This window comes from Verticillium alfalfae, genomic scaffold, assembly GCF_000150825.1.
Source record: "Verticillium alfalfae VaMs.102 supercont1.6 genomic scaffold, whole genome shotgun sequence".
NCBI lineage: Eukaryota > Fungi > Ascomycota > Sordariomycetes > Glomerellales > Plectosphaerellaceae > Verticillium > Verticillium alfalfae.
In genome coordinates this window covers 640,927-652,275 of record NW_003315033.1, presented here as the reverse complement: position 1 = coordinate 652,275, position 11,349 = coordinate 640,927, and the positions used below count along the sequence as shown (strand labels likewise).

At 55.6% G+C, this 11,349-nt stretch overlaps 2 protein-coding genes across 2 annotated transcripts; one reads left to right on the top strand and one right to left on the bottom strand.

Moving 5' to 3' along the window:
* Positions 1-2,503: 2,503 nt before the first annotated feature.
* On the top strand, positions 2,504-4,326 carry VDBG_05287 (kinase; the record flags this gene model as incomplete). Its single annotated transcript, XM_003004128.1, has 4 exons — positions 2,504-2,618; positions 2,722-2,850; positions 2,913-3,942; positions 4,197-4,326. The coding sequence occupies 4 exons, from the start codon at positions 2,504-2,506 to the stop codon at positions 4,324-4,326; spliced, it is 1,404 nt and encodes a 467-aa protein (XP_003004174.1).
* Positions 4,327-5,349: 1,023 nt separating this feature from the next.
* VDBG_05286 (predicted protein) lies at positions 5,350-7,111 on the bottom strand (the record flags this gene model as incomplete). The annotated part of the gene is made up of 6 exons (XM_003004127.1): positions 5,350-5,436; positions 5,536-6,384; positions 6,436-6,618; positions 6,684-6,903; positions 6,966-7,019; positions 7,080-7,111. 6 exons carry the CDS (start codon positions 7,109-7,111, stop codon positions 5,350-5,352), a joined length of 1,425 nt encoding a protein of 474 aa, XP_003004173.1.
* Between the last annotated feature and the right edge of the window lie 4,238 nt (positions 7,112-11,349).

The following is an 11,349-nucleotide window of genomic DNA, read 5'->3' as shown; positions in this document are numbered from 1 at the left end:
AGTGGGCCGGCCTATGAGATGCGGTCGGAAGGGCGCGCTGGGAGGATGCCATCACGACACGATCAATCTCGTCCACGCGTCGAAGCAGGAGGTCGAGGGTGATCTGGTCAGGAACATCACTGCCCTGGGCGAGCTTCTGGGTGAGTGCGGTGAGGCGCTGGATGAGCTGCACCTTGGATCCCTGAGTGAGCTCCTCGTCGGCAAGACCACGTGGGCCGCTGCCGTGATCACTCGATGCATCCCTGTCAGAACCTCTCAGTGGCGTCTCTGGGGTCCTGCCCAGCGAGGCGGCGAGCTGTTTCCCCAGTGGCGTCAGTGGCACAATGCCGAGATGACCCAGGCTCATGGGCGAAGGGATGGAAGGCGATGAGATGTGAGGTGGCGGTGTGGAGGCATCCTTTCTTCGAGGGGGGTTGCCCAGCGTCGTCTCTTCATCATTCTCATCGTCGACGACGTGAACACCAAGCGGAACGTCGTCGTGGTCATCAACCTCTTTGAGGTCGAGGTAGCGTAGGCCCAGCCCGAGTCCCGTGTTGGAGATGGTAGTATCCGACAACATGTCCGAGTGTGCCCGAGAAGGGGGTGATGGATGGGACGGCGCATCGGCCGTGGAGGTGCTAGGGCGCCCGGCACCGTTCGGATTTGCTTGGTGGTTCCCGCTTTTTGCTGGGTATGGGATCTGGGGGGGTTAAGACGTTGGCGTTGGCGTTGGCGTCGGCTTCAGGACGCGGAGCCGAGGGAAGTGGGTGTTGGATGGGTATGGAACAGCTCTTTGCTTTGTAGGATCCGAAATGTCCCGGTGGAGTGATGTGAAGGGTTTCCGTCGCTTGAAAATACCCGTCCGTCGTTGTCGTTGTTCTAGGCTTTTTTCCTCACAAGAGCGGTGGGTGACATTCTCAGAGAGAGAGAGAGAGGGAGGCTGGAAGGAGAGGAAACAGAAGGCTGGGGCGCAAAGTGTGGCGCGTGCTTCTGCTGCTACTACTGCTTGCTATTGTATCTGTGACTCTTGAGCCTTGTGTCGTGGCAGAGTTGCATGTGATGCACGGCCAATGGAGAGCTTCCCATTGGTTATTATGGACAGGTCCCAGGTGCCCCTCTCTCTGTGGCTAGTGCTTCTCCAGTGCTTCCCCAGTCCGGCCTGAGCTCAAGTACCTTTTTCTGCATCTCCTGCTCGCCTTTTGGCTGGCTGCTGGCTACTACTAGCTGTCTGATCCTCGGCTTTTCCGAACTGATGGCATCAGCCTGCATTAGGATTCCATCCAGAGTACCATCCTGGTGGTGCTCCGAGTTGTTCCGTATCTGATGCGCGTTGCTCGTTCCCAAGGGCAGAGGCCAAGGTCCAACTTCACGTCGATGTACCCTCCCTCGGGCGAAACTTGCGCGAGCGTGCCATCTGTATCTGCATCCTGCAAACAGGCATGCGCAGGAGAACTGACCAGAAGGGTCGTCGCGTATGTCCCTTCAATGGGTATGGTGCCTCGATAAGCCATAGAGACAAGGTAGACAGGCAAAGGAGAATGGCTCGCCGGCTGGCCCATGGAGTGAGGCTGGGTACTTGTTCCCTTTTGTTTGACCGCCGCATGCGCTCGACAACGAAGGTCGCATGCCGTCACACGTCAACGTCTATTCTGCAACCTACCTACCTTACCTAAGGTAAGGTAAGGTAGGTACCTACCTTGGGAAGGTGCATGTGCAGGGGGCTTCGGTCCAGTATAGTGGACCGACCTGACCTCACAGCGCAGGAAATGGTAGCGCAGCCAAACAGCCAGCAGCTAGCCCGCTCCAGCACCACCAGCACCCCCAAGCTCGGCACTCCCCTATCCTCTCCATCCGGGCAAAACCCCACTCTCTCGGGCATGACATGGGGCCAGGCGCACCCAAGATCCCCCCCCAAGGCCAAAAGCCCAAGGCCCTGCAGCTGTGGTGGTCACCAGACAAAGTCCACCCTAAACCCAGTCATAGTCACCATCCAGCCGGACCAGACCTCCAGACCTCCAGACCTCCAGACCGTCTTTCCTGCACTTCAACCTGCTCCTCCATCATCAACATTGCTTCTCTCCTTCACATTGTGCGACTCGTGTCCGGTTTTCCCAATTGGTTTTGATGTCCTGTTGCTGATCTCTTATCCCCCACTCTCTCCATCATTTGTCTTGCCCTCGCCCGCCCGCCCGCCTGTGACGCGCCTCGGAGCCTCGTTCCATGTCCTGCGTCATAAAGCCTCGGTAAAGGCGCCCGTCCTCTTGACCGAACCGCGGGGTCAGCCCGACCAAGCATCCAAGCCTCGTACCACCTCGCACCGCACCACATTACCACCGCCGTTTTCCAGACGACCAAGGCCTTGTGTCAGATTCGTCACAGACACCACTCGAGCCGTCAATTGATCGCGTCGTCCCACCTGGCGGGCCGCAACCACTGCCGCCGCCGCCGCCGCCGCCAAAACCCGAAAAGTTCATGAGCACGCGCCACTCTCGCATTTCGCTGGGCCAGCCCTGAACCGCCCATCATGTCGTGGAAGAAGACCGAGGGGTTGATGAACACCATCAAGCACTATGCCAGCTTTCCTGCTACCGGCGTCAGCTTGCGCCAGATGGTTCAATTTGGCGAGAAGCCCTCTACCGGTGCGTCTGCCCCGAGCCTCATGCGCGTCGCAGCTCTCCCCTCCCCCACCCACAACACCTCTCAGCCGTCGCCCATGGCTGATCGCTGTTCCGTCGCATGCAGGTACCCTCTTCCGCGCCTCGCAGTTCCTAGCGGAGGAACTTCCCATTCGCCTCGCCCATCGTGTGCAAGAACTCGACGAGCTTCCCGATGGCCTCAACGAGATGCCATCCGTCCGAAAGGTCATGACTGGTACGCGCAGTCGTTCGAGGTATGCTGCGCTGGCCCGATCCGAAGATGTCTGAAGAAACCAGGAACTAACTTGCCTCCTCCCTTCCTTCAGGAGCTCACAACTCTCGCGCGACCCGATCTCGGCAAAGAAGTGCGAGAACGGCTCATGAAGCCCGGCAAAAAGTTTGGCAGGACATCCGCCATGCTCTCCGAGACAACGAGAAACCCCAGCATTGAAGACGGCCAGTACAGCTCCATTTCACACTCCAACGGCAACGGCAACGGGAATGGCAACGGGAAGAAGGCGTCCGCCGCCGCGAGGAGATACTTTGCCATGGTCGACGACTCGGGCAACTGGCCCGCCGAGCTTCGCCTGTACAACGAAAGGTTCGCCAAGACGCTGCACAACATCAAGAGGCGTCACGATGGTGTCGTGACGACCATGGCCCAGGGTATTCTCGAGTACAAGCGCAAGCGACAGCGCATGCAAATCGACCACAACATTCAGTCTTTCCTAGATCGCTTCTACATGTCCCGAATTGGTATCCGCATGCTCATCGGCCAGCATATTGCTCTGACAGACCAGAGCCACTATCGCGACCCCACCTACGTCGGCATCATCTGCACGAAATGCAACATCCAGGATCTCGCGCAGGAAGCCATCGAGAACGCCCGGTTCGTCTGTGAGGATCACTATGGCCTCTTCGAAGCCCCTAAGATTCAGCTCGTTTGCAACCCCAACATCAACTTTATGTATGTCCCCGGACATCTTTCACACATGCTCTTCGAGACCCTCAAGAACTCGCTGCGTGCCGTTGTCGAGACACACGGCCAGGACAAGCAGGAATTCCCGGTGACAAAGGTCATTGTCGCCGAGGGCAAGGAGGACATCACCATCAAGATCACCGACGAAGGCGGCGGCATCCCTCGCAGCGCCATCCCCCTCGTCTGGACCTACATGTACACCACGGTTGACAGCACGCCCAACCTTGACCCGGACTTTGATAAAAACGACTTCAAGGCCCCCATGGCCGGTTTCGGCTACGGCCTGCCCATATCGCGTCTCTACGCTCGCTACTTTGGTGGTGACCTTAAGCTGATCAGCATGGAGGGGTACGTTTTCTTTTTTTTCCTCTTCTTCTTTCTCTCCTCTCCGTCCGACAGTTCCTCTATCGTCCTTTCTGCATCAGGCCTGTGAGCTGACTCTCCCACAGATACGGCACAGACGTCTACCTCCACCTGAACCGCCTCTCTTCCTCCTCGGAGCCCCTCCAATAGCAATCAGCAGTCATGAGGGATGGCCGCCCCTCCGCCGCCTCCCGAGGATTGACGCTGCCGCTGCTCGCCCGGTACCGCATCCACAAGAGGCTCAAGGACCTTGAGATCACCGAGCGCCGCCAGGTCGGCGACGCCCAGGACCTGCTCAACCGCCACAGCGACGCCTCCACCAGCAGCGGCGACTTTGGATACTTCAGAAGCGACGCCTCGGAGCTGTAAAGCTCCCCTACCCCTTCCCCCTAGGGTCACTCTCGCCTAGATTGGCAAAGAAAGGGAGCGGAGACATGACGGCAGCGATCATCCCGTACGCTGTACCAATAATGCCTTGCTCGTTTCGGTCTGGCGCGGTGAATCCGGGGCTTGTTCCCTTTTTAAAAAAAAAAATCCGGGTGCCAAAGAAAATTAATTGCGTCTCCTTCTTTATCTCAGGGTCATGATAGAACCCTCGCATACGGTTACATGGGGCTGGTTTGGGGCCGGCGGCGGCGGCGCGCGCGGGGGAACGAGGGCGACAGCTAACATCCCTTCACCGGGGTTATATTACATCATGAAAACGTCATGTCACTTTTATACCATAAATAGTGCAACACAACAGGGGGGGGGCTCAGGGGCATGGGGGGCGAACGGGGGAGGAGAGAAGCAGCAACACTGCCGATTATTACGGGCGGGGGGAAGGGGGAGCGCGTACGACTACTTTTACACTGAACAGAACCTCGCGGCTCGAGGGTTAAAGGAGGAGATTTGAAGGTGGCCTGATTGGCTGCCAATACTCCAATGTTGAGCATGGAAACGCTCCGGACGACCGGAGCTGAAAGGCCGATCGCTGATGGCTGCCACGGCGATGTCATTGGCAACAGAAAAGAACAGGATAGGTGGGAGAGGACAACGCGCCGTCGGAAGTTGCTGTACGGGGTTCTCGAGCATCGTCACGACGATGTTCGTTCATGGAGTGGGGCGTTTTTGCAATTCAAGTCATTTGTTTCACATTGCCAATGCTGCTGTCGTGTGCAATCGAAGATGTTTTGCTTTGCCTTCAATAACCGCCCGTGTCAATTTCCCCTTCCACTCCAGGTACGATCAGTCTTCGTTCTTCATAGCTAGCAAATTACTCGAGGCTGTAGGGCTTCGCAGTCAGAATCACTCATGCCTGGCGATTTTCGGCATTGAACTGCCATATCTTTACTCGCCACCGTCTGAGCCTCATATAATGTGCCGTGCTCCCTTCAGCTCTCGAATCCCAAATCACATGGCATCTTCATCGTCCGAGTGCTCGCAGTCAAAATTGTAGACGATCTTCTGCTCTGAAAGTTTCATTGTGCGCAAGGCATTCTGAAGATCGTCATCAGAATCATCTTGACCCTTCAAGTCTCTTTGCGCAGCCTACATCTGGTTAGCACAAGGAGGAAAAGGCCATGGTGACAAACTCACAAATCCCCTCGCAAACCCACCCACGAACGGGGTTGGGCACTCTTGAGCTGCGACGGCCTCGAAAACCGAGTCCGTTCCATCAATTGTGGAAGGAGGGGGTCTGGGCCGCGTGTGGCGAGCTCCGGTATGGTCCCAGGCATTGTACATCGGCTGGTTCGCCTGCTCCTGCCTGAATGTTGTCGCTGTCGAAATACTCTGTAGGTCCGAAGCCTTCAGTCTACTCTCACTTGCCTTTCCCCATTTCTCTCGGCGGGATATCTGCCCGAAAGTCCTTGGCGAAGAGGTTCTATGTTGGTAAGGTCCCATGGAAGTTTCAGAGCGAAGCATACGGCCGAGCTGAGCCGGGGACTGGGTGTTCTTCGGGTCTCTCTTGGACTTGTAATACTCGTTGGAAGAGTAGGCTGTTGACTGGTCCGAGGGACAATTCTCCTGACGTGCGGTCAGATTTCGACGTCTAGACAGCCCCATTTCCGAGAAGGCAATGAGACTGCTAACTTGATCTCTGGCCTTCACACCTTGAGCCCACTGGTCACGGGTGTTTGAGACGTCATGAACTGCGCCAGGCGAGGCAGGAGCATCTTCCAACTTTGGCGAAAGTGGCCGGGCACCTCGCAGATGCGGAGGCACCCAGTCACTTGTTGCTGCAGAGATTCCTTTACCATCACTGGGAGAGCCACCGTATACTCGACCGCTCGACAGGTGGGGGGGTGCTAGCCGGTCCGTACACTCGAGCGACGACATGTTGGCAGTGGTTGCCGCGGCAGATGCCGTGTCTTCCAGGCATGAGGACACTTCCGATAGTCCGTAACGGAAAGAATTGGCTGCCATGCCACTTATAGGACCGGTGAGCTGAGGCGATTGTTAGATTATGAGTACGGTCCAAAGCGCATGCTCGCTTACCTCTTCAACGTAATCGTCGTCTTCGTCAAGGCCTAGATACTTGGCATGGAGATCTGGGACCAGAGGCAAGTGAATGCCCTTGATTTGTTCGTCGAAATCTCGTTCATGAGATGGGGCAGCAATGGGGGTTCTGCCGTTCTCAGCATCTTGGGTGCTAATCCAGCTTTGGCACTGGATACAGAGCTATGCAAAAATATCCCATGTAAGCTGGAGAGATTCATGGACATCGAGAACGAGACTAGACTTACGTGAACCCCCTTGGAGCGACTAGATTTGGAAAACGAATTCAATGGGAGAACTCGGCCGCATGGTCCACTGCATTTGGCTTCGAGAGCAGGCTCCCCGCTATGGACACGGCAGATCATGCCGCTCCTGGCGGGATCGAATCTAGGCTTTACAGACATTTTCTGGAATCTCTTCGAAAAGCCATCGAGAGGTTTCCATTCTCCGCCGACATCACAGCGAAACCTGCAATACAAGTTGTTGGTTAGCAGATGTACGCACACAATCTCCGTCTAAGGAATACTCACGACCTGGGACCGGACCTCTGCATCTGGTCAAGATTGCTTCCGTTTCCCGGGAACCTATGAACTCATCAGAACATGTCGAGAAGTGTTCCTTGATCGCAACGATGAGATGCGTACCGGCCACTCGGAGAGTTGTTGGCGTTTGACATCTTGCCCACGTCGTCCAGGGAGGCCAGTGCCTTGGTCTGGGAAAGAAGTAGCAGGCCTGCGAGATGTTTTGGCCAGGACTCGGTAGTCCGAGGTTATCGGTGATGCGCGAGACCAGAATGAGATCCGATGGTCTTTGGAAACAACAAATTGAAGGTGTGCGGTGTCCGTTAAGCATTCGTGTGGGATCGGATAATGTAGGCACCGGGTCGTTGCATTGACAGGCGGGTGAATCATGGGTTCGAATAACAGCAGTCAATGCTGGGTAAGAAGACCGCAGGAGGAAGGAACTGCCTCACCTGATTCTGATGAAGGCAATGAATGTACTGGGCACCCAGGGCAGGAACACATGCATAGAAACGTACCTTCCCGCCTGTCCGCCTAGTTACTCATTGGCCTGCGTCTTATAAATGATATACAGAGTCTTGGATCGTTCACATTGTTCAGAAAGAATTTCAGAAAGAAATATTCTCCACGAATAACCCATGCGCAAAAAACTCAGGGCAAGGTAGGAAAGGTACGAAAAGCAACACAAAATCATATTTCAAAGACCGATTACTATCGGTTGATACGGTAGCGTATAGCTTCGCTGTTCCCTTGATCTCTCACCAACATCTGTGGGCATCAGGGATTGTTACGAGGTTTCATGGAAAGCCACGCTGAGAGATCGACATTTGAAATAGATTATAGTCTTCGCGGTCTTTTGAATCACATGTTCGACCGACGTATAGGATATATAATGATTCAATCGATGTTGTCAGCGCTGAGGACATACCCCTAATGAACTTACACTTTGCCACAATATAAATCACCTGCTGTCGCTCAAGACAGATAGATCCAGCGTTGGTAACACATGTTGGCCAAGTATTGAAGTTCTTCGAGGGCAAAAACATGACATTTGACTTGAGATGGCTCACCGAGAGCAACGTAGACATGCGAGCATGGTGCTAAAACGGCACCGGAAGTCACAATATGATGTGTCAGGATCCAAACCACTAAAACTCACCGGTGACATTGCATTCACTCACCGCTGCAAGTGCCGTAGTCCACTCTGTTGAAGTGTGGAATGTGTGCTAAGAGCACGCCTGTCGTTTCACCCATTCGGCCTCGCTTCGGTTTCACACAGTCACGAAGCTGACATGTGCATCCGAACAGTATAGTGGAAGTATCACCAACAGTAACATGGCAATATTGATCGCGCTCGACCGGGCCGCCGGAGCCGCTAAGTGATCGAACCTGAGCTCTCTATGTAATCGGTAGATCTGCCACCCAACAAGATGTTATGGGCGGTCTCTGCATAACACTGACTCCTGCGTCATGATGTGAAAACCATTGAGCAAGACTTTCGTGCCTGTAAAGACGTGCTCTTGCGAGTCCCGAAACATAGTCACGCCTTTACATTATTATAATCGAGAGGTATCAAACAGCAGACACTTTGCGGAACGGGACATCAGCGCACAGGGATACCTCGTAACGAAGGTTGGTTGGTCGGATTGCCAGTGCGACATAAGGCAGTGATGCACACACTTCGATAGACACCTCGTTCGCTCGACACACCAAAGCTGGACACTGCCCGCCCAATTCACCGAGACAAACCAAGTGAACGAATGGCGATTCTCACAGTTCGACCGACACGGACAAGACAACATCACATGACGAAGATCATCAAGGCCCGAGTTCGGAGAACTCCTTGCAGGTCGCACGTGAGGAGGCAGCAACGTCCACGCCAAGACGCAGCTCTCGCGACCTCCCAGCCTGCGTCCATGAGCTAGAGGGCTGTAAAACCTTGCTCACGCTTGTTCCCACTATCCAGCTGCCCCGGATCAGCCTGCGGAAGAACTGAGGTGCCATTTCCTACACCACGACGTGGGTTGCGAATGAAGGCCCCAGCTGATATTCAGCCATGCCGCGGGATCAGACGGCGATGACCGTCGAAAGGACCCTGAATTCTAGAACCTTACGATTGGGTCGTGACTTTGGTGGGACTTGGCCTCACGCTATTGTTCGACAGCTATTTGCTCCAGCCGCGCTAGTAATATCGCAATTCATGCTTTCCGACATGGATGCGTCGAGACTTTCTGACAGAGGGTCCCTGTTGGCGGGGCCGTGGACGGTGTCAACGAGGGGTTACGGAGCAGAGGCCATTGAGCCTGGTTTCCATGAAACGTCTGGCAAGCTGCGGAAGCTCCCTTTCCCATTGGGGAGCTGGGGTGAGCAACAAGAGCGTGTTTGAGATCAGCGGTGCGCCAGGTGGGGTGAAGAAGAACGGGAGGGCGGCTCGAGCCCGCAGCCGGTGCCCATTTGCCCCTGTGCGCCAACCTTGGTCAGCATAGTCTGAACAAGTGAGTCCCACAGACCCATGGTTGTCATTCCAGCAGGACAAGTCGGGGACGATCCGGTGCGCGATAGCGCGGTGCCTCTGGGGCCGTCTCGGGCGTGATGGACATTAGGGGTATCGCGCGTCCATTAGCAATGGTGTCGAGATTCGTCTCGAGTGCTGTAGGATGGAGGCGTCCGACCGGGCTCATCGCTTCGGAACACGAGGAATAGTATATGTAGCAGCTAGTAGAGGCGGGAGGCAAAAGAGGCTGCTTGGCATTGGAAGACACAGGGAAAGGAAGGGGACAGGTTGCGATGGTTGCGTTGCCACACTGGCACGAAGGAAACCCCCTGATGCACCCTGGATCTGGCCCCCAAGGTAAGATACCTAGGTGGACAAGGCTCCCATCTCCCAGCACGCTGACTCGTCCCAGTGATGCTACTGACTGCGGGAACTTGCATGCGCCCCCCAGTGTTTCTTCCGTGGTGTGCGGTCGGCAAACGGGGCTCCAAGGGCCGTCAACAGGATCGATCCAGTCCATCTGATCTCGGGCAGTTGCGTCCACCAGTTCGGTTGGTACCCATGGTTCCCCGGCTGGCTCGCCTCCACCAGGATTTTGCTCTTCTCTTGCGAGAGTGCTGCAACACGACAGAGGGTTCATTGTGGACCAGTGTCATCAGAGTGGCCTCGGACGGCTCGATTAAAAATTGAAGCAACATTCCAGTGCAGTTTGTGTGGCGTGGGTCACGTACGAGTCACGTCGGACCGGCCGAGTGATGACGGAGGATTCATCCAAGTCTCAGAGCGCGCCGTGAACAAGTTGGGGGCGTCGAATCGGCAAAGGTCTCAATGGAGATTGAAGCTAGAAGCGTGCGGTTGGCGTCTGAGCACGCCCCCTTTTCCCTCCTCTTTCTTTTGCGGCAGGCTCTGGTGTCGTTTCATCATGGGCGGGCGGCGTCAGCCATGTCCGTTGAGCACCATCGTGGGTGGCATTCTGCTCACACAGTGCATTGCAATCGAGTCACCCGCCAAGACATCTTCCATACAGACAAGAGACACGGCCCTCGGGGGAAAGTGCGGACTGTCCCAGGCATCTACGAGAGACGAGAAGCAATCAGCCGAAGCACACTTGTGGAAGAAGAGATGAAGTCCAATTGAAATCGCCAGCTCCGCCCCCGATTGTCGAACTTGATCGACTCTTGGGCCATCGTCCCGCCCAGTGATTCCGTCTCATGGCCTTTTTGTGCCGATCAGGTACCTCTCCCGCCTGTTGCTGTGCGGCCAAGCCCAGCGCGCACCAGGCAGGGACCGGACGGAAGGGGATGGCGCCGAATCCTGCCGTGTTCCTGAGTTAGTGCCTGGGGATGGGAGCTGAGTGCTGGGCCCTAATGAACATGGGCATCCGACCCGGGCGCTGGGTAAAAGCAAAACGTCGGAACAGGCGGTACAAAGCCCTCTAACGCCAAGCAACTGCTTATTGCTGTCCAACTGATAGCTTGGCCAGCTCCATTTGCCTTGGGCCAAGCGGACTCAGGGCTCGTCATTGCTATCGCTGGCCGGCCTTGCTTGAGCTCCTCGGGGACTCGATGATGTATTCGGTGCAGGGATTGGATTGAAGGTGGAAAGCCAACTCGAGCCTGGGATACTTCACAGGTACTGGGAAAAGCCCAGTTCTATCGACGGGCTAGAAGAACGGATCGCCTCGAGAGGTAGCCACGCCACATACAGTAGCGCGCCAGCTTTGACGTGGCACCGAGCGAGATTATGCAAGGTTTATGCTGCACCCTTGTCCCACTTTTCCAAACACCACCACTGGACTTGTGCATTTCCATGCATAAGCAAGGAGACAGCACCGGGGTGTTGGGGCTAGGACCCTTGCTTCCTTCCATTCCGTCCCCTTCTCGTTTCTTGTTACTTGCT